The sequence below is a fragment of the Apteryx mantelli genome, chromosome 33 (assembly GCF_036417845.1).
Source record: "Apteryx mantelli isolate bAptMan1 chromosome 33, bAptMan1.hap1, whole genome shotgun sequence".
Classification (NCBI taxonomy): Eukaryota; Metazoa; Chordata; class Aves; order Apterygiformes; family Apterygidae; genus Apteryx; species Apteryx mantelli.
In genome coordinates this window covers 2,920,416-2,946,659 of record NC_090010.1, presented here as the reverse complement: position 1 = coordinate 2,946,659, position 26,244 = coordinate 2,920,416, and the positions used below count along the sequence as shown (strand labels likewise).

Here is a 26,244-nt window from a genome sequence, read left to right as displayed (position 1 = left end):
AGGAACAAGCAGGCAAACTCAACTGCAGCCAAGCAAACAAAGGGAGCTTCCTTCCAGGGCTCCAGGAAACTGGGGCAAGGTCCAGGGGCTGGCAGGGCCGGGAATGCCCCGGGCTGCTCCCCAGGGGCAAGGCACCTGCCCTCGCCAGAACAAAGTCACCACCGGGGCTTGTGGGGAGAAATCTGCCATGCCCCAGAGCATTAAAGGCTTCTGGCAAGAACAGGGTCAGTCTTTCCTTCAGTTCTGCTCCCATCCTGCCCTCCGCAGGCACCTGCCTCCCAGCCGCCTGCTCCTTGTCCCCCAAGTACCCTGCAGCCTCCTCAGCAGAGCAAGCTCGCATGGACCACCAGGCGCACCCTGGGGTCGCCGGGGGACGGACAAATGAGGCCTCATGAGCTACAAAATACACCTTTATTAAAAAAAATAATCAGTCTTCAACCTGCGTTAACCACAGAGGGGACAGAAGAGCCGCAGCGTGCGGGGAGGAACACGTGCCGGGCCGCTAACGTGAGTGGGGACGGGAGCACAGCAAGGGCAGGAGAGCAAACTTGGCACAGAAACAAACCAACAGCGAGAATAGCTACAGCAGCTCAGAGGAAGCAGCCCAGGGAGACGCAGCAGAGGGTGCGCTGGGGATCCCTCCCTTCCTCTCGCAGCCAGAGGGGGACAATAACACTGAGACGAGGCAAAGGCCGGGCTGCGGGAGCCCAGGCTGAGGGCAACAGAAGCAGCCCCTGGGGCAGTAAGGCTACAGGAGGGCAGTTTTATTGCTTAGAAAGTTGCATAGACTAGAGCATCCCCTCCATGTTTGTGCTTGTTAAAGGCTGGTCCTCAGCCTTGCCAAGAGCCCGGCTGCCAAAGAGCAGAGCCCCTTCCCCAGCACGGGAAGGAGTAAATACAATCAGGGTCAATCCCTCTGCCCCACGCCCGCTGGGGAGAGGAGCGCGCGGGGACAGTCCCCACAAGGACAGGGGCTCAGCAGCAGAGAGCAGTAGCTCCAGCGTCCCAGCACACTTGGAGACTCACCTGCATCACAAACACTTTGCACAGGGGCATTTACAGGCCACAGCGAGGAAGCACAGGTGTCACCCCATGCTGGGAGGCGGCCAGCAGCCCAGCTTCAGGACCAGGCTGCTTTCCAGGCATGGCCTCAAAGCCAGCTGCAGAGGAGCCCCCAGGGACCCCCACGCTCTGCAAACACCCCACGCTTCCCCCAAAGCTGGAGTCTGGGATGGGTGGAGAGGAAGGAGCTGTCAGCACCTAAACACGCAGCAGCCTGGGGAGAAGGAAGCACATTCACATGTCCTCAGCCAGGGACTGCCCAGCAGACAGGAGAGCCCGGGGAAGCAGAGACGCAGGGCTGCCAGCACAGGGTCTGCCACATCACAGCTGCAAGGGGAGGACAGGGCGAGCCACACCGGGGGCCACAAAAGCTTAAGGGCCTCTTCCCGAGGTCTGTAATGCACACGCACCCCCCTCCTCCTGCAAGAGGCACCTGCAGAGTCATGTCTCCGCCCAGGAGGCGCTGGGGTTTTTGGTATCCATGAGGGTTTTGATCCAAGTCAGAGTCACAGCCCAACCACCCGGAGCCCTCAGGTGTCTTTGGTAAGCAGTAGCATGAGGAGGAGCGGTTCACCCACGCCCCAGGCCCTGCAGCATCTGGAAAGCTGCTCTCTCCGAAGACAGCCCCAGAGCAGGCAGGTGCTGAGCACGCAGACACCAGAAGGGCAGGTCCAAAGTTCCTCGCATGCACATGTCATCCCTCTACAGGCATCTGCACGCGAGACAGACTTTTCACTCCCTTCCACACCCCAGCAGGCAAAGAGACGCTCCCCATCAGAGCGAGGGCACTCAGCAGCCCGGAGGCAACAGTGTGGGGATGAGGCTCCCCATCGGCTGGCTACAGCAGCGCTGCCGAGGGACGGGGAGCTCAGCGCGCTTGCAGGAGTCGATGCGGCACCCACAGGGCTGAGAGGGAGGTCCCTGCCCATCCGATTCACGTACTAGGAGGCTCACACGCATGCACACCAAAGCCAGGACAGCTCCAGTCCACCTTTAGTCAGCAGCAATATCCCACGTCTTGTCAGCAGCGCAGAGCCTGGCTGCCCTGTGGTCACCTCCCAGGACCAGCTCCCTGCACACCCGCTGTCAGCACTGGGGGCTGTGCTGCCGACAGCTTTCGTGCCTCAGCCTGGCAGGAATCGCCTGGGGAAGGCGGGGGTGTCAGCTCCCCTTATCCTCCCCTCCCAGTTTGGCTCTGCTGCAGAGTTAACGGCGGCCCAGCTCAGGACAGGATCTGAGGTGCCGGGAGCAGACACCAGCTCTCCCTGTCTCGCCCACGCTGCAGGCAGGGCTGCGTCCACGTGCGCTGCGGCTGTCAGGGAAATGGGGGTAACAACAGCGGTTCTGCCCCTCGCCCTCGTGGGTCCGGGGCAGCTGACCTCAATCAGCATCCAGGTGATTGTGGGACAGGGAGTAGCTCGTGTGATCCCTGTCAAAGGAGTCACTGTCCTCCTCCTCCTCAAAGAGCTGGTCCTCGAGGAAGACACCGCCCAGGCCATACTCCTGCTCGTGGACAGAGACCTCATTCGGGGTGAGGTGAGAGGCACCCCCCACGAAGTCAGCAAACCTGGGAAGAAGCCACAAAGAAACACGTTGTGCACTCATGCTCAACAGTCCCCTGTGAGGCCCTGGCTCAGGAGCCAGGAACAGTTTCGGTGCCCCGGCACGCCAGCTCAGCCACGCAGTGTGGCAGCGCTGTCGGCATGCGCAGGGCTGCAACCCATCGACCTGAGCCCCCCGTCCGTGGGGTGGCACTGCGGATGGAGCCCAGCAGTGCTGCGGCAGAGTGTACCACCTCCCTCCACGCCTGCTCAGGCACGGGCAGAGCCATGGCTGAGAAGTGGCCTAGCATGGAGGAGGTTGGGTCAGGACTGGGAGAGCTGTTCTGTCCCTTCCCTCGTGACATGCCCTGCTTCCAGCATGCCAGAGACCTTCTGTGCCTCAGTCTCCCCATCCATAAAGCTGGAGGTGGCAGCTCTGCTCTCCTTTCACCTCAGAGGCATGCACAAAGCAAGCCCTGTGCTCAGAAGCATGTGGAGATGAGGTCAGCCACCCTGAGCATGCTGCCAGGAGAAGTTACCTCTTGGGAGACTGGATGCGGGAGACGGTAGCCCAGGCGGAGAAATCTGGGCTACTGCAGTAGCTTCGCAGCTCCTCAAGGGCCCTGCGCGTCTCCACCTCGCCCTGGACGCGGTACTCCTCCTCTGTCAGCAGACGAGGGGGGCTCGGCCCGAGCCTGGTGCTCTGCACTCTCCTGCCAGCAGAGCAGCACCGGTTACTGCCCTCCCAGCCAGGGCAGGACCCCCCACTGCAGGTTCAAACGCCCAGGAGAGCTGGGGCAAGAGCTACTGGCGGGAAGGAGCAGAGCACGTCCTTCTGGCCTCTGCAGCCCGCTCCCGAGGGAGACTCCCGGCCGTGAGGAGCTGCTCCCCACACACCCCAGGGGAGAGGAGACAAGCCCATCTGCGTACCCCTCCCTGGGCTCCAACCCCAGCAGAAACACCCTGGTCCTGCAACCTGGGCTCCATCTAGCAGCTTGCCTGGGCCAGGCAATGGCAGGGAAGCAGGCGAGGCCAGGCTGCTAGCAGCCCTCACCTGTAGGCAGCATAGGCCCACTGCAAGGGATAGTCCAGGTTCTTGGTGCAGATGGCAATGACCACCACGGCCAAGGCGATGGGGCGGATCTGGATGCCCGAGTACATCAGCAACAGGCCCAGGAGCTGCAGGGTCCAGGAGAGCAGGTTGATGCTGCGCTCGTTCTCCAGCGGGCCGTATCTGTAGCACACGCCAAAGCTCACAAAGCCCACGAGCAGCAGGTAGCCTGCAGGAAAGCACAGGGATCAGCAGGAGGGAACCAGTGCAGGGGCACTCTCACCGCGCTGGCTCAACCCTGGCTGAGAGGAGCTTGCTGAGCAGTATCTACCAGAGCTGCAGTTAAACCCAGCCCTGGAGCCCCAAAGCAGTATCTGCAGCAATGAGGAGGGCAGGAAGCCTCAGCATTTTTCACCGGCGCGTGGCAGCTCCAGGGAGGGGTCACACAGACTGGTAAGCCGGCAGGTCGGAAGGGCCCACACTCACCCAGGAGGTACTGCCAGTACGACTTGCAGATCTCTCGTAGGTTCTTGAAGATCAGCTGAAGGAGGTAGAGGGAAAAGGACCAGCCTCCTACCAGTAGGAAGTAAACAGGACTTTTCTAGGAAAGGAGACAGGAAAATCAGGACAGGCTGTGGCTAGAGGGCACCTGTGGCTCTACCCACTTCTCCCGATTGCCAAGCCTGGCTACATGCAAAGCCAGACCCACAACCCAACACCCCAAGGCCATGTACTCCAGCACTCTCACCAGCCCACCTGTGCAGGTGGTGAAAAGGGCTATTACGCACCAGAGCACAGCCAGCCCCACCTCCAGACCAGCCTGGCTGCTGCAGTCTCTCAGCACAAGAGAGCCCAACACTCACCTTCGGCATGACCTTGGACATCATGTAGATGAGGACGAGCAGCGAGGCCAGCAAGCCAAAACTTATCCCGGCCGAGTAGTAGAAGAGTTGGCTCCTGTGGAGATCACACAGACACACACAAGGTCTTTTACAGCTCACAGGTACAAACATACCTGCCGGGAACAACCCCCCCGAGAGAAGAGTCTGCAGGCAGCCAAAGCCAGACAGGCAGTGCCCACCCCAACACATGGTGCCATCGGAAAGGCACCTTGCATCCTGGAAACCCAGGGAAACCGCGCACAGTCCCACGGATCCCTCGCCTGTGGGAGTCAGGCGGGGCACCCATGCAGCCCCAGAGCAGACAGGTAGGCTCTGCTGCTTGGCTCCACCTTTCCCAGCACGCAGGCAAGCAAAGTTACCCTGCACATCCAGCACAGCTCAGCCCCCAGCGCATAGGGTAAAAGGAGGTGACTCACCTGCTCAGCATATCCCCACAGAAGAACAACAACAGGCCCAGGAAGAAAACCAGGAAGAGTTTAGGGTCAAACCCTGGAAAGAGAGCAAGCCCAGGTTGAGAGACATCCTGGCATGGTGCCTGCTGTGACAAGCTCCAGCTTACCACGCTGTCGTAAGAGCTGGGAAGGGGCAGTGCCCAAGGCAAACCCCTGAGAAGGGGCAGACAGAGCCCTGTCTTCCCCCATTTTACATCCTGTGAGATGGGGCATGCTCCTCTTTCCAAGCCATTCTCCTTTCCAGCAAAGGACCAACCCTGCCAGCCCTCAGAGCCTGAGATCTGTACCAGGTCCTCCTCGCTCCCTTGAGCATCCTGGCAGAGTCAAACCATCTCCCAGCCCAGCAAATCCCCCCACAGGCAACAAGACCTACATCGGAAGAGGATGACGCAGTACGTGGTGCCCGTCTCCAGCAGCTCAACCTTCAGACAGGTTTTGTTGCTGTAGAGATCCACATCAATGCAGGTGTCGTTCAGCTTCTCCTTCAGGAAAGAGAAGACGAAGTTCCACACGTTGAACTCCTCCAACTCCTTCAGCTCCTCCTCGCTGTCCACCTGGATGACTCGGATCATCCTGCTGCTGTTGATCCGGATCTGCGAAGGGGAGGGAAGCGACCCGGGGGGGTATTGCTGCAGCTGCTGGAAAGGCAGGAGGGGCTCAGCCCTGCTACACCCTGACAAGAACCTGCCTTCTCCTCTCACCTGCATCCTGGTCCATATGTCGTGCCATTGCGGGACCCGTGTGTTGGTGTAACAGAAACGGTGGGAAGCTGACTGATTGCACGTCCGGCCCTCTTGGAGCGGTATGACCGATTCCTTGGAGTCTTCACAGAGTTGGAGAAAGGAGATTTAGCAACACAAACAAAACATGAGGCATCTATTCCTGTCTGCTTCAACGTGAGCAACCTCCCACCAAAACACATGGGTCCACTTTCCCTTGCAGGAGTTCCCCTAGTTAATTATACCCTGTGTAGGAAAAATAAAAGTGCTTTCTCTGTTTTCCTTGCAATGAATATACTGGCTGGTTCTTTTCTGGAATATCTCTATTTCTGGGATTATCAGGAACAGCAGAAACCCTTCCCCTATCCCTCTTTCCAGCACAATTCCTCATTCTAGAGCCATCCCTAGCTCAGAGAAGAGCTAAATCCAAGCCTGCCTTCTGCATGAGCTAATATGCCAGGGTGAGTTAGGCTCCAGAATCCTACGAAGGGGCCAACATCACACAGACAGATCTGGACAGCAGGGTGTCCCAAAGCCTGTATTCCTTCAGCAAAGCTCTTTCACAGCACCAGGCCTTTCTTTCGCACTGGACGGCTGAAGCACCAGGGGAGAGTTTTGCTGAAGAACATGCATCTTGCTAACAGGCTCCCCACAGTGAGCCCATTCCCCAGAGGCGTAAATACGCTCCCTCACAGAGCTGGCTCAGACTGATGAATTCACAGGTTGTGGTGGGTGTTTGAATAACGTGCTCTGACTATTTACCAGCCAGCACAAACTAGAAGAGAAATGTAATTACCCGAAAGCAGAATAATATCCAGTTTCCCGAGAAGAGCTGTTCTAAGGGGACTGAGCGAGGAAGCAGCAAATGCCCGACAACCCTTTCTGCTTCATTTGCTGAACTGGGGCCGCACACAGCTTGGGCTGCTCAACTCCCTCTGCTCCCCCCAACATATTACATGGTTCAGCCTCAGCAAAGCAGAATTGGTACCCAATGAAGGGCTCCCTTCTGTCACTCAGCTACCCTGGGGCCAGCATTTGGTTGATTTAATAGACTTTGGAAACTGTCATATCACTTTCAGCCCAATATCCCACCCTCTTCTTGATCGGGAGAGACAGGCCACAGCTCCTGCAAAACCCAGTTCACAACTGCCCAGTCTAATCTCTGCTCCCTGAACAGAAGAAGCCAGTGGGCCAAGCCTGGCAAAGTCACCCTCCCCAGGGAGCTGCCAGCACTGTGCAGCACCGCTTCGGGCAGCAGGGAGAGAGGTGCAAATGCTGCCTCAGAGCCGGAGCAGCTCCAGGGAACTGCTTCAGCTATAGACTGCAGCTGGCAGAGGGCAGACCAGGAGCAGACGGGGCAGAACAGGTGAAACCAGCAGGCTTTGGGGTGAGCGTCCCTCCTGCCTCAGCAAGCAGGCGCCTGCGTGGGGGGCCGGGGCTCCCCCTCCTGCTCGAGACGATCCTGTGAGAACAGCGCAGGCGGGGCAGGGCCCCCTCGCTCCCCACAGCTCTGACATCCCCCCGAGCGCGGCCCTGCGCCGGAGCCGGCCAAGGGGACGAGCGCGGCCGCCCCCAGCCCAGGGCGCCCTCACGGAGCGGCCGGGCCAGGGGACCCTGCCAATCCCCCTGGCGGTGCCGGGGGCCCGGGGCAGGCGGCCAGCAGAGCCCGGAGCCACCACGTCATCGCTGCTTCCCACTGACATCATTGCTGCCCCACTCCCCTGACGTCACCGCCGCCCTGCTCCCCATCCCGCTCCCCGTCCCTCACCCAAGCTACGCTGCTCGCTCCCCCGTGACGTCAACACCGCCGCCCCGAGCCCCGCTGTGATGTCACCAGCAGCCTGCCTCGCCCCACCAGGGACCCCTGCGACGTCAGGGCCACTCGGCTGCCCCGCCATGTCGTCATCACCGCCCTGCTCCCCCACTACGCCGTCCGCAGCAGCCTCGCGTGACGCCGCCGCCCCGCGCACCTGCAGCCCCCAGCGGCGGCGGCAGCAGCAGCAGCAGCAACAGCGTCCCCAGGAGCCGCCGCCGCCGCCCCGCCGCTGGTTTCATCCCTCCCGCCATGGCCGCTCCGCCGACTTCCGCTTCCGCCGCCCACCCTAGCAACCGCCGGGATGGGCCAGCGGGCAGCCAACGGGGGCGCAGGAATCGCGTGACATCACGCAGAGTGATGGCGCATGCAACCTATCGGGAGGGAGCTGCGGCCGCGCGCGCGCACTCCGCGCCCCCTGCCTGCTGCAGTGCTGACTGACAGAGCTCGCAGCCTATCAGCGCAACCCGGGCAGGAACCAGCCTTGATCCCGCCCCTGGTTACCAGGGTGACGGGCGAGGTCTCCATTCAACCCAACAGCCGGCTGGGCCCATAGCAACCGCGAGGCCCGCCTTAGTAACGACTGCGACAGGCATACTGCTCAGCCTATCAGAGCGCAGCCCCGCTCCCGCCCCTCGTGCCTGATTGACGCGCGGCTCCACCTATCAGGAAGCAGCGCCACGTTGTTTATGTAGGGTCGCTCCGGCCGTCGGGGGGCCCCGGTGGGGCGCGGCGCGGGGCCCGCTCGCTCCCGGCGGCTAAGGCCCGGCCCGGCGAGCGCCGGGATCCCCCGGGGCCGCGACGGGGCTGCAATGTCGCCCCCTCCACGGCCCCGTCCCCGGGGGAAGGCAACGGTTAAGGGCTGGGGCCGTCGTCCCCGGCGCGCTCACAGCCGCTTTGTGCCTGCGCCTACGCGGAGCCGCCCCGCCCGGGGGGGGGGGGGCGCAGGGCCGGCGCCTCGGCCCGGCCGCCCCTGGGGGAGCCGCGGCCAGCGGGAGCCGGAGCCGCCGCCCGCGCCGTCCCGCCCCCCCCGCCGCCGCGTCTGCTCGCCCTCGAGCACAAGGCGCTTTTCTTCTGCTCCCCGCCCGCGGCGGCGGCCAGCAGCGCGCTGCCCTCGGGGCTCCCGCCGCGGCGGGCGCCCTTGGGGGCAGACCTCGCCCAGAGCCCGCGGCCCTTCCACACCGCTGCCGTCGGGGCCCGTCGGGGCTCCCCGCGCCCCGGCCTGCGCGGGCCCCGCTGGGCCCTCCCCAGCCCTGCGTGGGGGAGGGCTTAAATGCCGGGACGCCTGGGCCCCCCCCCCCCGGCTCTCGGGGCGGGGGGGCGGTGCTGGGGCTCCCCCAGCTCAGGGAGGGGGTGCCCGGGCGGCTCGGGGGTGCGGCGGGGGAGGGGCGCATGCCCGGATGCCTGGGCCCCTCCCCGTAGGGCACCAGGACGCCTGGGTCCGCGGCCCCCCCCCGGGGGCGGGCAGCGGGCTGGGGCGGCCCCCCCGGGCCGTGGGCGGCAGAGCCGGGAAGCGGCGGGGCCGTGGGCGGAGGATGTGCGTCAGCCGGGGGCAGCGCCGGCCCTGGGAACGGCCCCGCCGCGCCGGACGCCTGGGTCCGCGGGGGGGGGGGGGCGGGGGCTGCCCGTGGGAGGGGGGCGGGACGCCTAGGCTCCTCCGGAGGGGGGGGAGGGCTGTGCCTGGCCTTGGTGCTGGGGGTGCGGGACGCCCGGGCCCGGGAGGGATGGGGGGGGCCGGACCCCCCCTCCCCCAGGTCCGCGGCCGCGCGGGGGGGCCGGGCCGGGCCGGGCCGGGCCGGGCCGCGGGGCCTCTCCCGGACCAGGCAGGCGCGGGGGCGGCTGGAGCCCCGCCAGGCGCCGGGGCCGCGCGGTATAAATAGCGCCCGAGCCGCGGCGGGGCCGGAGACGGGGCGGGGGGCCGGCAGCGCCCGCCGGCGCCCCCCCCCCCCCCGAACCCCGCGACTCCTTCTGCCCCTCTGCTGTTCACCCTCGAGCCTACTGACGGCAGCGCGCCTCCGGAGGCGCCGCGATGCCAGCCCCGAGCAGGGCGTGAGCTGCCCCAGCCCCGGCACCTGCGCGGGGCGGACGGGGCTCGCGGGGCGGCGCCGGGATAACGGGGGAGAGGCCCCGGCGCATCGCCCGTTGCTGTAGGAGCCGGGGAGGTGCCAGCGCCGCCCCCCCGTGCTGCCCCCCGGCCACGGCGGGGAGCGGGCAGGGCCCGGCGCTGGGGCCGCCCCGCAGGCACCGGCCTCCGGGCGCCTCCCGGGCCGCCGGGCGAGGGGCGACTCGCGCATCCCGTCGGGGGGCCCCGGGGGGGGGGGGTCCTGGCTCCGGTGCGCCCCGGGCGCGCATCCCGTCCGCGCTGCGGGCGCCCGGGGGAGCCGCTGCCTCCGGGGGGAGGGGGGCGGCTCCCCGCGGCCCCCCCGCCGCGGCCGCCCGCGCTGTGCTCGGCGGGGGCGGCAGCCGCGGGATCCGCCCCCGGGGCCTCCCACGCCGCGGCGCAGCCGGGGCCGCTGCTATTTCACGGTACCGCCCGTGTGGGCGGCGCGCAGAAGCGGCGCGGCGCGGCGGAGCGAGCGCGCACGGCCCGGCCCGGCACCCCCGAGCCCCGGTACCCCCGAGCCCCGGCACCCCCGAGCCCCGGCGCGGAGCCTGCCCATGCCCCGCCGCCCCCCCCGGGGCGCACGGCGACCGCGCACGCGGCGGGCGTAGCGGCCGGACGCGGCTCCAGCCCGCGGTGAGCGACCGGGGGGGGGGGACCGGGACAGCGGGGGGGCCGCGACGGGGCGGGAGGACCCGAGGCTGAACGGGACCGGGGCACCGGGGGGGGCCGCGACGGGGCGGGGAGACCCGGGGCTGGACGGGATCGGGACACCGCGGGGGGCCGCCACGGGACGGGGGGACCCGAGGCTGGATGGGACCGGGGCATCCGGGGGACCGCGACGGGGCGGGGGGACCTGGGGCTGCACGGGACCGTGGGGGATCTCTACGGTGGGGGGGACGACCCGAGGCTGGACGGGATCAGGGCACTGGGGGGGGGGGCCGCGACGGGGCGGGGAGACCCGGGATTGGACGGGCCCGAGGCCCCGCGGGGGGATCGCAGGGCTGGGCGGGACCGGGACACCGCGGGGACATCGGCAGTGCAGGGGAGCGCGGGGCTGGACGGGGCCGGGGCACGGGGGGGGGGGCCTGTGGGCTGGGGAAGACCGGGGGGGGGGGGGACACGCGGGGGCCCCTGTGGGTTGGGGAAGACCCGTGGGGGGGGACCCGGGGGGGCGCACCGGGGCAGGGCACTTCCCGGTGCGGGTGCCGCGGGGGGGGGTCGGCAGTGCCGGGCTCGGGCCCGGGCCCCCCCCGGCGGCAGCTCGCCGAGCCGCGGGCCGCGGCGTGACGGACGGGCGGCCGCCCGCAGGTCGCCATGGCCCTGCCGCGCACGCTGGGGGAGCTGCAGCTGTACCGGGTGCTGCAGCGCGCCAACCTGCTGGGCTACTACGAGACCTTCATCCAGCAAGGCGGCGACGACGTGCAGCAGCTGTGCGAGGCGGGCGAGGAGGAGTTCCTGGAGATCATGGCGCTGGTGGGCATGGCCACCAAGCCGCTGCACGTCCGGCGCCTGCAGAAGGCCCTGCGCGAGTGGGCCTCCAACCCGGGGCTCTTCAGCCAGCCCGTGCCCGCCGTGCCCGTCAGCAGCATCCCGCTCTTCAAGCTCGCCGAGCCCGGCGGGCGCAAGGCGCTCAGCAACGGGCACGCCAGCCCCGGTGAGGCGGCGGGCAAGGCGGGTGGGGGCTCCGGGACGCCCCCGGCCCGCAGCCCCGCCGAGCCCGCCGAGAAGCTGTCGCCGTCGGCGGTGCCGCCCTGGCCGGGCCGCAGCACCCCCGAGTCGGAGGGCGGCGGCGACGAGGAGGCGGCGGCGGCGGCTCCGCCGTTCTCGCCGGGCGGCAGCGGCGAGCAGGCGCCGGGCGCGGAGCCGCTGGAGCCGGAGCTGGTGCGGACGGTGGCGGAGAGCGTGGAGCGGCTGCTGCAGAGCTGCCCCCGCGGCGGCTGCGGCGACGCCGAGCTGCGGGCGCTCATGAAGCTCAACAAGAAGCTGGCCAAGGCCGTGGGACACATCTTCCAGATGGACGACGGCGACCGGCAGAAGGAGGAGGAGATCCGCCGCCACAGCGCGATCTACGGCCGCGGCGAGGCCCGGCGCCGCGACGGCAAGCAGCTCAGCCTGCACGAGGTGAGGGGGCGCCGTCGGGGGGGGGGGCGCGGGGAGCCGCGCGCCTGCCCCCCCCCCCCCCGCTCACCCTCTGCCCCCGCAGCTGATCATCAACGAGGCGGCCGCCCAGTTCTGCCTCCGCGACAACTCGCTGCTGCTGCGCCGCGTCGAGCTCTTCTCGCTGTCGCGACAGGTGGCCCGCGAGAGCACCTACCTGTCCTCGCTCAAGGGCGCCAGGTGAGGGGGGGGGCCGGCGGGGGGGGGGGGGGAGCTGCCGCCCCGAGTTCCCCTTTCCGCGGCGCGGGGTTTCCACCCGCCCGGACGGGGCGGAGCGGAGCGGAGCGGAGCGGGGCCGCCCCTGCGCGCCCCTTCCCTGCGCCCCCGGCGCCGCCCGCCACCCCCGGCCCGGCCCGGCCCCTCCCCGCCGGGGCGGCCGCCCACGCGCGGCGCCGCAGCCGGCGCTGCCCGCGGGGGGAGGCGCCGGGCGGCAGCCGCCGCCCCCGCGCCTGACGCACCGGTTCCCCGCGCAGGGCCCTGCCCGAGGACGGCGCCGCCCCCGCGGCCAAGCGGCTCAAGCAGGAGGTGGGTGCGCGGGGGGGCGGGGGGGCACCCGCGTGTGCAAAGCGCGGGGGGGGGGGCGCATGTGTGCGGAGGGACACGTGTGTGCAAAGCACGGGGGGTGCATGTGCACGGGGAGGCATGCGTGTGCAAAGCAGAGGGGGGTGCATGTGTGCAGAGGGACGTGTGTGTGCAAAGTGGGTGGGAGTGCGTGTGCACAGGGGGGCAGCTGCGTGTGCAAAGCAGGTGGAGGGGGTACAGTGCACGGGGGGGCACACGTGCAAAGGTGTGGGGGGTGTGCAGGGGGCACATGCGTGTGCAAAGCAGGTGAGGATGTGCACGCGTGGGGACACATTTGTGTACAGCAGGTGGAGGGTGCATGCACGGGGGCACGTGGAAAGCGAGTGGGGGTGCATGTGTACAGGGGACACATGCGTGTGCAAAGCGGGTGAGGGTGTGTGTGTGTGCACGGCGGTGCAGGTGTGCACACCTGCGGGCGCTTGCCCACATGTGGGTGGGATGGCGCAGCGTGCCTGGGGGGCCGGCGGGTGCCGCGGGCACTGTGCCGCCCCGGTGACACCGCGCTGGCCGCAGACGGGTGAGCAGAGCCGCGCTGAGCCGCTGCCGCTGTCCCTGGGTGCGGAGCCCCACGCAGCCCCCTTCCGCCCCGGCCTGGACGAGGATGCCGGCAGCCTCTCCGGGGAGAGCCTCGACGGCCACGCGCAGGGTGAGTGGGAGCCCCGGGCCGGGGGGGCGGCGGGGCGCCGAGGCCCCCCCGGCCCTCCGCCCACCCCCGGCCTCTGTCCGCAGCGGCGGGCGGCTGCCCCCGGCTGACGCCGCCGCCCGGCGCGGCCCCCGAGCTGCCACTGGGGCTGCCCCCGCACGGGCTCTGGAGCCGCCACATCCTGCAGCAGACGCTGATGGACGAGGGGCTGCGCCTGGCCCGGCTGGTCTCGCACGAGCGCGCGGGGCGCCTCAGCCCCTGCCTGCCGGGGAAGCCGCCGGCACCGGGTGAGTGTCCCCATCCCTGTCCCCGTCCCTGTCCCGTCCCGCCGCCGGGGTGAAAACCCCCCTGGGCGGGAGGGGGCTGGCGCAGGGAGCAGGAGGAGGAGGAGGAGGAGGAGGGATGCTGCTGCCCCGGGAAGGGGCCGCGGCGCCGTGCCCTGACCCCCGCTCCCCCCCTCTCCCGCAGACTTGGAGGACGGGCTGGCCGAGCGGGGCCCCCCGGCCCCCCCGGAGCCTCTCCGCGGCACCATCAAGGTGGAGCAGGAGACTAGCCGGCAGTGAGGCGCCCGCCGGGGCCCCGCAGCCCCCCGCCACCACTAACGAAGCAATAAGGCGCTCGGGGCCAGGCGCCCGGCCGGCGCGGCGGCGGCGCCCGGGGAGACCCGGCGCCCTCCCTGCCGTGCACCGATGCTCTCGTTACCTCAGCCGCGGCGGGGGGGGACGCGCCTCCCGGCAGCAGCAATACCCCGGCCCCCGCGGGGGTGCGGGGGGCCCCCGCCGTGGGGCCGCCGAACGGGCCGGTGCCTCTCGTGCGCCTCCGTCCCGCTGTACAGACCCCCCCCCCCCGGCCCCCGCGGCCAGCTCGTCCCCGGCGCCACCCGGCCGCTGCGGAGAGGCGAGCGCGGCCCCCCGGCCCTGCCAGCACGTGAGCGCTGGCGTCAGCGCAGCCTCCCACGGGTGCCACGGCACAGCGGGCAGCGCCGGCACGCACAGCGCCGCGCCGCCCCCGCGGCACGGCCCCGCGCAGCTCCGCATGCACACGCATTTTGGCCGCGCACGCAGCTCCCTGCAGCACCTCCACATGCAGCTTGGCATGCACACGCATGTCGGCTGCGTGCTTACACCTCCCCGCAGCACATCCATGCACAGCTTGGCATGCACGCACATTTCGGCCACGAGCACACACCTCCCTGCACCAAATCTGCACGCAGCTCGGCATGCACACGTGTTTTGGCTGCGAGCACACCCCTCCCCGCAGCACATCCATGCACAGTTCAGCATGCACATGCATTTCGGCCACGTGCACACACCTCTGCAGCACATTCACATGCAGCTCAGCATGCGTGCACCTCCCCGCAGCAAATCCACGCACAACTCGGCATGCATGCACATTTCAGCCATAAGTACACACCTCCCTGCAGCACATGCATATGTGCATTTTGGCTGCATGCACATCCCCCCTGCAGCACATCCACGCACAGCTCGGCATGCATGCATGCACATCCCCCCACAGCACAGGCATATTGTGCTGCGCACACATTTCAGCTGTGCGTATCCCCCCCGCAGCAGCGCACAGCCCCCGCAAATACTCACGCCCACCCGCAGCACGCACACTCGCAGCAAACGCACATCGTGGCAGGCACGTGCTTGCACACACGCATGCACCCGCAGCGACCGCGTGCACCCCTCGGCACACGCAGCAGCAGCAGCCGCGCACGCCTGCGGCTCGCGTGCACGCCGGAGCCGACGCGCGGGGCGCAGCGCTGCGCCCGCTCGCCCGCATGCCCGACCGTCTGCGCGCTGCCGGGAGCCCTGCGTGCCCGGCCGCAGCGGGCGCCTCCATCCGCCCCCCGCGGGGTCCCTCCCGCCCCCGGGAGCCGAGCCCCAGCCCCGGCCCCAGCCCCCCCCTTAGGACTGTGTGGTGTCTTTTTAGAGCATTAGCGACTCTTCCTTTGTAACGTGTACAGTAGATTATTTATTTTGTTATTTTGGAATAAAACTTTATTTTATGGCTTATCTCCCTGCCCCACACCCCCAGGCTCCCCTCTCCCTGCCTCGGCCCAGCCCCAGGCTGCGGGGGCGCGCGGGGCCCGAGCCCCCGGCCGCGGCGCATCCCGGGCACGGCTGCCGCCCCCGCGGCTCGCTCAGCCCCAGCACCCCCCCGGGGGCCGCGGCGCCCCGCTGGCAGCAGCGGCTCTATCCAAAGTGCAGCATATACGCGGGTGGGGGGGGGAGCAGGGCGTCACCGCAGCACTGCCCCCCCCCGCGGAAAAACCCTCCCCCGCCAGAGCTTCCACCCCGGCACAAGTTGCATCGAGTCCGGAAAAACCAGACGCGGAGGCGGCCCCGGCCCCAGCCCGGCTGCCCCGCGGGGCTCACGCCTGCCCCGGCCGCACGCCGTCGTCCCAGCGAGCCTCCGCCAGCCCCCAGCACGGGGGGCTGGGGCTGGGGTAGGCGCCGCGTGGCGGGGGGGCCGCGAAGGGGGGGCCCAGCGGGGAGCCCTCCAGCGACATCTCCTGCAGGAACTGCTCGAAGTCGGAGTTGGGCGGCAGCTCCATGCCGGGCGCGATCCTAGGGGCGGAGGGGCAGGGTGAGCCGGGGCGGGGGCTCCCGCTGCCCCCCAGCCCCTCCGTGCTTACCACCTTGGGGAGCCCTGTGGCGGCGGCTCCAGCAGCGGTGGCGCCGGGAACAGGCCCATCTCGGGCATCTCCTCGTCCTGCGGCTCCGGCGAGGGGCCGCCGGTCAGCAGCTGCGGGGGCTCCCCGGGCAGGAACTGGCCGGCCATGAAGCTCCTGGGGGGCGCAGAGCGGCGCAGGGGTTGCACGGAGCCTGGGCGATAGCTACCTGCCCCGGGGGGGCTTTCCGGTCCCGAGACGGGGTGCTCGGCTTGGGGGGCTGCCGTGGGTCTCCGTGGGGGGAGCACCCGCTGGGGCCAGCTGCAGAGCACTGGCGCCCTGGGGAAGGACCCTCGCGCCAGCACACATGTGCACAGGATGCCAGCGTGTGCTGCAGCCTGCACACGCCCCGCCACACGTGTGCACGTGTGCATGCCCTGCCACACGTGCGCAGAAGCCCCACCATGCTTGTGCGTGCACCAGCACGCATGCACATGCCCTGCCACGTGTGCGTGCACTGCACGTGTGCACGCACTGCACTACGCGTGCACACACCGTCACACGCGTGCATGCGCTGCACCAAGCGTGCCCACACCCTGCCACACGTGTGCACGCACTGCACTACGCGTGCACACACGTCACACGCGTGCATGCGCTGCACCAAGCGTGCCCACACCCTGCCACACGTGTGCACGCACTGCACCATGCGTGCACGCGCCCTGTCACACACATGCACGCACTGCACCATGCGTGCACACCCCCCGGGCACGCGGCGGCTCTTACATGGGCAGCGGCGGGTTCCCGAAGGCTTCGGGGCAGCGGGGCAGTGCGGGGTCCATGGCCAGGGCTGGCGAGAGCATCGGGGACGTGCTGCAGGGAGGAGCGGGAGCGCCGTGAGCCCCCCCGGGTCGCCTCGGCCCCCGCGGTGGTGGGGCACCAGGATGGGTCATTCCCACCGCCCCCCCCCCCCCCGAGCACGGCACGGCTCCCACCTGGGGAAGGAGGATCCGATGGTGTCGGAGACCATCATGTTCATGCTGCCCTCGCCTGTGGGGTAGCTGGGGGGCCCGGGCTGGGGGCAGAAGGGCGCAGGGGGGCTGCAAGCATGGACACGGGGGGGGGGGTGAGCGCCCGAGCGCGGGGCGGCTCCCTCCGTCCCCCCCTCCCGCCCCAGCGCGCCGGCGGGGGGGCACCGGCGGGGGGGCTCACCAGATGGGGCTGAGCAGGCTCTCGTGCTGCAGCTCGGGCCGCAGCACCGGCAGGCCGAACATCTGCGTGGGGGCGGCCTCGGGGGGGACCCCGGCGGCGCCCGGGGGCTGCTGCTCCCTGCAAGAAGGCGGCGCTGCCGTCAGCGTGGGTGTGGGGCGAGGGGGGGCACGGGGGGGGGGGGCAGCGCGCGCTTGCACCCACCTTTCGCTTTCCACAGTCATCTTGATGGCGGTGGATACGTAGCCTCGGCCGTCCTTGCCCGTCTGCTCCTCTGCAGGGAGCGGGGAGCGCCGTGACGCACCGTGACGCGCCGCGCCGGCACCGCGCCGGCTCCCCGCGGGACCTGGGCGAGGGACCCCGCACCCCCAGCCCCACCACCGCCTCCCGCTCCGCCCGCGGCCGCTCACTGTTGTAGTGGCTCCCGAAGGCCTGGTCCTTGGGGGTGTTGGGGTAGAGGTTGCGGAGCTGCCCCAGGTCGCGGATGCGGTCACCGAGGGACCGGATGGAGAGGTCCTTGGCCGAGAAGGGCTGGATGTTCTCCACCTGGCTGGAGCCTGCGGGGCGGCAGGGCACGGCGCTCCGTGGCGGGCTCCCGGCACGGCCCCGGCCCCCCCCTCGGCAGCCCCAGCTCACCGTCCTTGCCCCGGATGACGTGGGCGATGGTGACCCCCCCGATCTCCGAGTCGCTGAAGCGGAGCAAGAAGGTACCGTCGGGCTCTGTGCTCAGGAGCTTGCAGACGTACTGCTTGCTGATGAAGCCGATGATGAGCCTGGAGGGATGGACGGACGGACGGACAGGGACCAGTGTCAGGGCAGTGGGGTGGGACCCGGGATGCCTGCGCCCGGTCCCTGGCTGCGGATGCCCCGCGGCACCCACCTGTCGGACCAGTAGCTTTTGAGGCACCTCTTGGTGAGGTCGAGGACGCCGTCGAACCACTGCCAGAAGGTGAATCCCCGGCCGGGCAGGATCTCCTGGGGCAGAGAGGGGGCGTGAGGCTCCCGGGGCCGCAGCGGCCCGGCCCGGCCCGGCCAGTCCTCCCAGCAACCTTGTTGAACTGGGCCCAGGAGACGCTGCGGCTCTGGAAGTCCTCCAGGCTGGCGCTGTGGTCGTTGAAGATCTTCTGGGCCAGGAAGAAGTAGTGCTCCTTGAGGAGCCCCTTGGTGGTCTGCACCTCCGCCATGAACTTCAGGTTCAGCGTATCGCACATCTTCTCCCAGGGCACCCGCTCAGCCACCACGAAGGGCACCCGGTCCTGCGGCAGGGCGGCGTTGGCGTCAGCCCGCTCGCCGCCGGCCGGGCGCCCGCTCCGCTCTGCTCCCGGGGCCGGACCGAGCCCGGCGCCGCGCCGCGGCACTCACGATCTCGGAGAAGGCGTTATCCCACAGCACCGTGGCCTTGGCGTTATTGTCCTGGTTCCCGTGGACGATGACCACGATGGGCAGGGACAGCACCTGGGGGAGCCGGTGCCCCCGCTCAGCCGGGGCGTCCCCACGGCTCCCGTGGGAGCATCCCGGCACCCCCGGGGCTCCACACGGAGCCGCCGGATGGAGCCGCCGGACGGAGCCGCCGGCCCCGCGGCAGGGGATGGTACCTGGAGGTGGACGGTGAGGTTGCTGGGGGTGAGGGCCACGGTGGTGCTGAAGAGGACGGCGCATTTCTCCTCCGTCACCGACTCGGACCCCTTCCGCTCGCAGCGCTTGATCTTCTTCAGCAGCTGGGGAGGGGGCAAGCCGGTGTCAGCCCCGGCACGCACCAGCGCCGGCCCCCCCCACCGGTCCCCCCCGCGGCCCCTCGCCGGCCGCCACTCACCACGTTCTTGAAGTTGGCGCAGCAGGTCGCGCTGGTGGGGTTGGTCTCCAGGGCCACCACGTTGTGCACGATCTCTCCCGTGCTCTCGCTGTGGGCAGAGGGCGGTGAGGGGCGGCGCGGCGGCGCGGCCCCCCAGCCCCCGCCACCCAGCCCCGCGGCTCACCTGAGCGTGCCGCTGTAGGCGCTGAGCGCCAGCTCCCGCGCCTGCTTCTCCGTCACCATGTCGGCGCGCACCACGTAGGGCTTGGCCGACGTCTTCAGCAGCTGCGGGCCCAGCAGGAACCGCACGCTCGCCTGGAACTTGGTCTGCGTCTTCAGCACCTGCGGCGGCTGCTTCTCCACCAGGAAGGAGCTGCGGGACGCGGGGGTGGCGGCGGGGCCGGGGCACGGCACGGCCCCCCCCCCCCGGCGGCCCCGACCTCCGCAGCCCCCTGCCCGGCCGTTACCTTTTCACCAGGCTGGACAGGAGCTCGGTGAAGCGCTCCAGGAGCCGGGGCAGCAGCTCGGAGCCCAGCTCCGCGCTGGCCGCCAGCGCCTGCTGGTGCAGCTGGAAATACACCTCGACCAGGCTCTCGCACCTGCCGGGAAGCAGCGGCAGCGGCGCCCTGAGCCAAAGCGGGGCCGCCCCGGCCGGGCCGGGCGCCGGCTCCCCCCGCGCCCCCCTCACCTCTTCTGCAGGGGCGCGAGGTTCTCCTCGAAGACGGCCCCGTTCCCTGCCAGCTGCTGCTGCCTCTTCCAGATCTGGATCCGCTTCAGCACCTGCTGCTTGGCCGCCTCCAGCTCCTTTACGGCCTCCAGCACGAGGGCGGGCAGCTCCTGCGGGGCAGCGAGGGCCGCGGGCTCTGTGTCGCGCCGGCCCCCCGCGCCCGGCCCCGGCCCCCCGGCCCCTCCGCTCACGCTCTCCGGGAGTTTCCCTTCCGTCTTCAGCTGCGGGTCCCGCAGGGTCAGCGGCAGGGAGGCTGCGGCAGGAGGGAAGGGGGAGCCCCGTCGGCACCGGCGCCGCCCCGGGAGCCCCCGTGCCGGGAGCGGGTGCAGCGTGCTGGTTCTCCCCGCCGGGATGCAAAGGGACCCGCGCACCGTGCTGCAGCGGCCCGGACGGGTCCCGGCGCCCGCCGGTGCTGCGCTCACCTCCGGCGCCATCCCGCAGCTGCGAGCTCCGCTCCCGCAGCGCCTGGATCTCGCGGACCCGGTGCTGGAGCCGCTGCAGCCCCAGGCTGAACTTCAGCTCCTCCTGCCGCCGGTGGAAGCTGAGGGGCAGGTGCCGGTCCTGGGGCAGAGGAGAGCGGGGTGAGGGGGGCCGCGGGCCGCGTCGGGCCCCCCCCCCGGTCCGGTCCCGGGGTGCCCCGCAGGCAGGCAGGCAGGCGCCACGCACCCTCTTGAGCACGGCGGCCTTCTCGCCCTCCAGGATGCCCTTCAGCACGGCCACCAGCCTCAGCGGGTCGCGCCGATAGGTGCCCTGCAGACGGGAGCAGAGCAGATGTCGGGGGGGGGGGGGGGAACGCACCCGGCCGTCCCCGCAGCCCACGGCGCTGCGCCAGAGCCCAGCGTCTTCGCGACCCGATGCATGGAAGCGCTCGCGCGCTCTTCCGAAATAACCAATTCCCATCTTCAAAACCACTTAAAAACCGAGCATAAAAACATGTAAAAAGTTCAAATTAAAAAAAAAAAAAAGAAAATCTCTCTTTCTGCAAGCAGCTCCTTGCGACGTTGTCGGCGTTACACCTGGTGACGACTTTCCTGGCCGCCTTCAGCCTGGGCGGATCAGCGCTTCCTACTGAAAACAGGGACAGGAATTTCCCAGCTGGCTGCCGCCCGCGGTGCGCAGTGCCAGCTCCTCCGGCCCTCTGCGCGTTTCCCAAATTAGCCACTTCCCAAAACAGCAGCACCGAGCTGGGTGCGAGCTGCCGGACGGCTCCCTCAGCCACTTCCCGCGGCGGCGGCTCTGCTAGGGCCGGCGCCTTGCTCCCAAGCTCGCTCCGGAGCCGCGGCAGAAACCCGTCGCAGCACTGCCTCCCGGGAGCGGGGCCGTGCCAGCCGCCCTCCTCCGGCGCCTGGAAACCTCCCGGCCGTTTCCCAGCTCCGCATTCCCAACACTCCCACAGCCGGTCTCCTCGCCCTTGTGCAAGAGCCCCTGGCTCCCGTCACCTGCCCCGTGCTCGACAACTGACCCGGCAGCTCCGCGCCGAAACCGGCCCCTCCTGCCCGCTCCCGGCGCCCGCTCCTTCCAGCTGGGCCCGGCGCAGCAGTAGCTTCGCGCTCTTACGGCATGAGAAACGATGGTGGGGTGGGGGGGACGTGGGAGGGTGGCTCTTTCCCAGGATTTTAAATAAAAAGACTAAACTCCGAAACATCTGCAAAGCTTCCCAAAAGATTTTCAAAAAAGCAAACAATAACACTGTCTTGGAAAGTTACCCTGTTCCCCAGAAGTTATGACTAAAGTTGACCCCTTCCCAAATGTTGCATATTAAAAATGTCTGTTACCAAAAAAAGCAGAAGGGGGTTTCAAGCAGAATTGGGCTCTGGGAGCCAGCACCATTCAGCCCCTACATTAAGCTTCAGTGGCAGGAGAGAGAGGACAGGGATTAAATCTGCAATCACAGAGGGGGAAAAAGAGACAGAGAGCAATTCAAAGAGACCTTGATAAACAGAGAAAACAGCCCAGAAAAAGAAACCCAGCGCGCACATGCACACACGGCAGGAGGAAATGCAGCAAAGGACTCGCACACAGCACTGCACGGAGGAAGGAGAAATCAAACACTCAAGTAGAAAATGGGGAACATCTGGTGAGGCGGCCGCGGGGGCCGGCGGGGGCACGGGGCCGGCGGGGGCGCAGGGCTCCCGTGGGGCCGGGCAGCTCCGGGCAGCGCCGCGGCCGCGAGGGGAGGCGCCGGCAGGGCGGGCTGGGGAACCCAGGGGAAACGCCGCCGCCACGGCTCGACCCGCACAAACCCTCCCTCCGCCCCGCCGGAGCCCCCGGACGGCCCGCGTCACCCAGCGTCGGGCGCCGAGTCCTCGCAAACTCGTTGCTGGTGCACAGTGCAGGCCCGGAGAGCGGCCGCGGTGAGGGGTCCGGCTCGCTGCATCGGCCCTTTCCCGCCGGCGCGTCCCGAGCGCGGGCCGAGCAAGCCTCCGCGGGCCGTGCCGTGCCGTGCCAGCGGCAGGGGCAGCCCCACGGCCCTGCGCCCGGCCCCGCACCTCAAGGCTGCTGACTTGCTGCAGGATCTGGCACTGCTGCCCGTCGCTGCTGGCGGCGCTCCGGAGCTTCTCCAGCATGGCCGAGAGCATCCCGCCGGCCACACTGGTGCAGAAGGCATCCGAGCCGTGGAGGAATTCCCTGGGAAGGGAGAGGAGGGCTGAGCAGGCACGAGCTGCCCTCCTGCCCCGCCGGACCCCGAGGACCTGCCTGCGCGCAGCCCCATTGCACTGCGCAGGGCAGAAGCGCGTCCTGAAGCCGTGCTTGCAGAGCCGGGTGCGGCCATCCCGCAGGCAAGGGATTTACTGTCGGGATTATTCCGCAGGCATGAAAAGGGAGCCACGACCAGGCGGTGCCGGCTGCACGTGCCGGTGCCGAAGCGCAGCAGTGCCCGGCCGGCGGCGCCGCAGGGACTCACCAGGGCTGGTTCTCCAGCCAGTCGGCCAGGAGGCAGCGCAGGCTGCGGGGGAACTCCGTGAAGAGGCTGCCGAACTCCTCCGGCGGCATCTGGGAGACAATGCTCCAGAGGGACATCTTGGGAGCCGTCACCTGTGGAGAGGCAGCGGACAGGGGCCGTGAGTCGGGAGGGGGCCAGAGCTGCGGCACCACGGCCAGGACGGTGCCTCGGTTTCCCCCTGCGCGAGGCAGCCGCCGTCCGGCCAGGCGCTCGGTGCAAATCCGTGCCAGGAGGAGCAGGAAGCGCCGATCCGTGCGGAGCCTCTTGGGCAACGCAGGGCCGCCTGCACCTCGGCTCCCTGCGCCTCCGGAGAAGGCCGGGCTCTGGCACCGGGGTGTCCGCAGGGGGGGCAGCTGCTCCCGGCCCCGGCCCCGCTGGGAGCAGCGGGAGGAAACCGCGGGGAAGACGCTCCGCTGGGCCGGGGCGGCCGTGGCGATGCCGCCTGCCCCCCGCCGCCGCCCCGCTCCCACGGGAAGCCCCTTCCCGGGGCGGGCACTGGCCCACCGCCGGGAACCGCAGCCTCCAGCTGCCGGGGAAGCGGGAGGGGGCCGGAGCGAGGGGGGAGGCCAGCGGCGGGGGCCCGGCCCGAGCCTTTCCCGGCGTCCCGCCGCCGCCCGCTGCCTTCCTCCCGCGTCCTCGGCTGCCTCTGGCGGCAGCGGCCTGGCGGCGGGCCGCGGGCCCCGCGACGCCCCGGCGCCCACCTCGCCGCGGGGCTGCCGCCGCCGCCGCCGCCGCCGCCCCCGGGCGCCCGGCTGGGCCCGTCGCCCCGCGGCCGATTTCCCGTCGCCGCGGGCGGACGCGTCACGTGTCCCCGCGGCCAGCGATTTCCCTAGCGGGTCTGCGCCGCGCAGAAGGGCCGGAGGAGCCCGGGCGGGAGGTGGAGCCGCCGGGGACGCCGAGGAACCATGTGAAGGGAAGGAAGCCAACGTCACTAGGGCAACGTCGCCGAGAGCGCAAAACAACGGCGGCGCGGCCCCCTGCGCCCCGCGGCCCCCGCGGCCCCGGCCTCCTCCACCCGCCCAACGCGTACTTCTGCTCCGGGCTGGCGGGCGGCCGCCGGCTGGCGAACCCGGCGCGTCAGCCGGGCATGCCCGAATTCGCCGAGAGGCCGCGCGAGCCGCTGCGCTCCCCCCCTCCCGGCAGCGGGACGGGAGCCCCCCGCTTCTCCCGCACGGCCGTGCCCCAGTTTGCTTCCTTTCCCAACCGGCGGTTCCCACGCGCGGCGTTTCCCTTCCCCGCCGCTTCGGCAAACAGCCGTTCCCTGCCAAGACGCGGCTCTTGCAACGACGCCCTGGCCGGGGCGAAACCGCGCGAGGTTTCCCGTGGCGGCTCCGGCGGCTCCCGGCGCCTTCGCGGCAGCAGCTGGCACGGAGCGGGCCACGTGGTGTTTGCCGGGCCCGCAGCAGGAAGCCCCGCGGCCGGGCGAGTGCGGAGCCGGCCGCCACGGGGGGGGCTCGGACCCGCGTTCCCAGTGCCAGCGCCGGCCCCGGGCGGGAGAGAGGCGCGGATCCCGGCCCCACAGCACCCGGGGCGATGCGCTGCAGCCCCTGCAGCACGATGCCCCTGCGGGCACGGCCGCCCCCCCCCCGAGCTCCCCGCGGAGCCGGTCAGGCAGGCGAGGGAGCCAGCAGTGCCCGGCCCTGCCCTCCGCGGCACTAGGGCAGAGGTTTCCCGGGGCTTTCCCAGGTAAAGGCACTCCAAGGTTCCCGCCACGCCCGGACACCCAAGCTCTGCTGCAGCCTCGCCGCCGTGTCCCTGGGGAGGCCCCATGCCGGGCGCCCCATGGCGAGGACGGATGGCCGCGGCGAAGGCACCACGCCGCGGCGAGCCGACCACGAGCCCGGCACGGGGCCAGGGCGGTTGATGCAGAGGGAGCAGAGCGCCAGCGCCCAGGGCTTTCCCAGCGGGCTTGCCCTGCCGGGACTCCCACCACGGGAAGCCCAGGTGGGATCAAGCCCCTGCCGCCGCCGCGGGATCCTCTCTGTGGAGTCTGCCGGGGCTCAGCAGTGTTCCGGCGCAGCGCCCCGGGATGGTGGCACAGAGCTGGCAGCTGTGCCCGCAGGCTCTGGCGCTGGACTTTGGGCCGGTGCTTCCACCTGCACCCAGGTGCCTGCTGGCTCTGGGCCTCTCCCAGTGATCCTGGGCGGCTGCATCCAGCCAGACGCTCCGGCCTCTGAACCTGGAAGCTCTGCAGGCCCAGAGCATGGGTGGTTTTCCACCATCCTGTCCCAAAACACTGCCCCAACAGCATGTCCAGGCCAGCACGCCAGGGCGCTCCGAACCACACATGAGCCATGATCCCCGCAGGCAGCACCCAGACATCACAGCACGCCATGCCGCATCCAGAGCCGGACCCCAGGGGGGCCCTGATCCCCACAGGCAGCGCCCGGCCATCGTGGCACACTGTGCCACATCCAGACATCCCGCTGTGCGCTTCGCCCCCAGAGTGGGCGCACAGGCCGAGGTGGCTGCAGAATTCCCCCTGCCTGCAGACAGGCGCATCCGGAGCCGCCTGCTGGGTCCATCCTCATCCTTGCACAGCCCAGTCAGGGACAGCACGGGCGTTCCACCCTGCTGCCGCGCTCCCATTCCTGGCCCCCTTCTCCCCCACACTGCCCGCGGGCCCTGGGCGCTGATCCATGCCAGCCGGCTTGGGGACAAGCCGGGGCTGGAAAGCTGCCTCCGGCGCTGCGGGATGCCTGCAGGGAGGCCGGGCTGGGCCAGGCGGCTGTTTGCAGCCCGCCCTGTGGGAAACCCGACTCGGGCAACTGCACTGCTGCCCCAGAGCCCAGCGGTGCAGCGGCCCCATCCCATGGGCTGGCGCGGGTGGAAGAAAGCAGAAGAGCAAAGCGGAGCAGTCCGGCAGCGCGGGCAGGACGGGCTGCGGCACAGCGGCAGCTTCCCCTTCCCCAGCACGTCCCCAGCCAGCTGGCGGCGGGCACCCACCCTGCCGCAGCCGCCCCGCTTCCTTCCTTCCTTCCTTCCGGGAAGGGCTTTTGGAGCCGCAGCACCCGGCCTGGCTGCTGCCCGGGCTGCAAACCTGCCCCACGGTGCGCAGCTGGCTGCGCCCCCCGGGCCGCCCCCCGGCGCACGCACCCGCGCTCCCCGGGCTGCTCTGCGGTGCACCCACACACGCCCCACGGGGTTGCCCCACGGCGAGCACGCACCCGCGACCCCAGGGCTGCTCCACAGCGCCCCCATCCGCGCCCCCCGCGCCCCTCGGGCTGCCCCCCCGGCCCCGCGCCCCCCGGCCCCCCCCGGCCCCCCCGGTCCCGCGCTCCTCGGCGCCGCCGCCCTGCGCGGAGCCCGGGGCGGTGCCGGCGCTGCCTCGGCCGCGGGCCCGGCGCGGCGCGGCGCTGCCCGTCCCGTCCCGTCCCGTCCCGTCCCGTCCCAGTTCCCGGTGCCGGTCCGTTACCTGGCGGGGGCCCCGCGGGAGGCCGCGCCGCGGGGCGGGGGCGGCCGGCGGCGGCGCGGGGCGGCCGGGGCCGGGGCCGGGGCCGGGCTCCCCGCAGCGGGCACCCGCGGCCGCCGCTCGCCAGCGCCAGGAAGGGGAGGAGACGTCGGGGCGCCTGCGTGCGCCGCCCGGCCCGGCCCGGCATGGGATGGGACGGGACGGAATGGGATGGAATGGGATGGGACGGGATGGCTCGGCCCGGCCGGAGCCCGCCCCGGGACCCCCGGGCCCGGCCGGCCCCACGCCCCACCGCCCCACCACCCCCACGCACCCCCCGGCCGGGCCCCGCTGCCCCCCTGCAGCCCCCCGGCCCCGGCTCTCCCCGGCCCCGCGGCCCCCGCGCAGCGATCCGCGTCCTGGCTGCACCTTGCGCGTGCGGGAAGGTCCCGCACACGCGTGTCCCCGCCGCGGCCGCGCACCCGCTTTGGGCTGCTCTGCTGCCCGCAGCGTGCAAAGCAGCGAAGCCTTCCCGCCGCTG

General features: G+C 70.3%; 3 protein-coding genes across 6 annotated transcripts; 1 reads left to right on the top strand and 2 right to left on the bottom strand.

Annotated features, from left to right (window-relative positions):
- Positions 1–394: 394 nt before the first annotated feature.
- Positions 395–7,867, bottom strand: NEMP1 (nuclear envelope integral membrane protein 1). Of its 2 annotated transcripts, XM_067314195.1 has the most exons (10): positions 7,698–7,819; positions 5,710–5,831; positions 5,382–5,601; positions 4,973–5,045; positions 4,518–4,611; positions 4,141–4,255; positions 3,658–3,883; positions 3,143–3,316; positions 2,442–2,629; positions 395–1,774 (listed from the first exon to the last, which is right to left on the bottom strand). In XM_067314195.1, exons 1-9 carry the CDS (start codon positions 7,792–7,794, stop codon positions 2,443–2,445), a joined length of 1,308 nt encoding a protein of 435 aa, XP_067170296.1. In that variant the 5' UTR covers positions 7,795–7,819; the 3' UTR covers positions 395–1,774; position 2,442. The 2 variants fall into 2 exon arrangements, with proteins under 2 accessions (XP_067170296.1, XP_067170297.1); XM_067314196.1 differs by having other exon boundaries at positions 395–2,629; positions 7,698–7,867.
- A 2,330-nt stretch (positions 7,868–10,197) lies between these two features.
- NAB2 (NGFI-A binding protein 2) lies at positions 10,198–15,044 on the top strand. Its single transcript, XM_067314197.1, has 7 exons — positions 10,198–10,277; positions 10,953–11,765; positions 11,848–11,981; positions 12,275–12,326; positions 12,897–13,029; positions 13,113–13,313; positions 13,495–15,044. Exons 2-7 carry the CDS (start codon positions 10,959–10,961, stop codon positions 13,587–13,589), a joined length of 1,422 nt encoding a protein of 473 aa, XP_067170298.1. The 5' UTR covers positions 10,198–10,277; positions 10,953–10,958; the 3' UTR covers positions 13,590–15,044.
- Positions 15,045–15,128: 84 nt separating this feature from the next.
- Positions 15,129–25,795, bottom strand: STAT6 (signal transducer and activator of transcription 6). 3 transcript variants are annotated; one of them, XM_067314193.1, is made up of 22 exons: positions 25,728–25,795; positions 22,274–22,404; positions 21,858–21,996; positions 20,035–20,118; positions 19,791–19,929; positions 19,560–19,621; positions 19,330–19,478; positions 19,109–19,240; positions 18,826–19,014; positions 18,663–18,750; positions 18,445–18,567; positions 18,212–18,304; positions 17,899–18,105; positions 17,730–17,824; positions 17,486–17,622; positions 17,260–17,406; positions 17,054–17,123; positions 16,853–16,969; positions 16,636–16,740; positions 16,427–16,513; positions 15,671–15,820; positions 15,129–15,599 (listed from the first exon to the last, which is right to left on the bottom strand). In XM_067314193.1, exons 2-22 carry the CDS (start codon positions 22,387–22,389, stop codon positions 15,404–15,406), a joined length of 2,625 nt encoding a protein of 874 aa, XP_067170294.1. In that variant the 5' UTR covers positions 22,390–22,404; positions 25,728–25,795; the 3' UTR covers positions 15,129–15,403. The 3 variants fall into 3 exon arrangements, with proteins under 3 accessions (XP_067170294.1, XP_067170292.1, XP_067170295.1); XM_067314191.1 differs by having other exon boundaries at positions 15,130–15,599; positions 15,668–15,820; XM_067314194.1 differs by lacking the exon at positions 25,728–25,795 and adding an exon at positions 23,014–23,105 and having other exon boundaries at positions 15,130–15,599; positions 15,668–15,820.
- Positions 25,796–26,244: the final 449 nt, after the last annotated feature.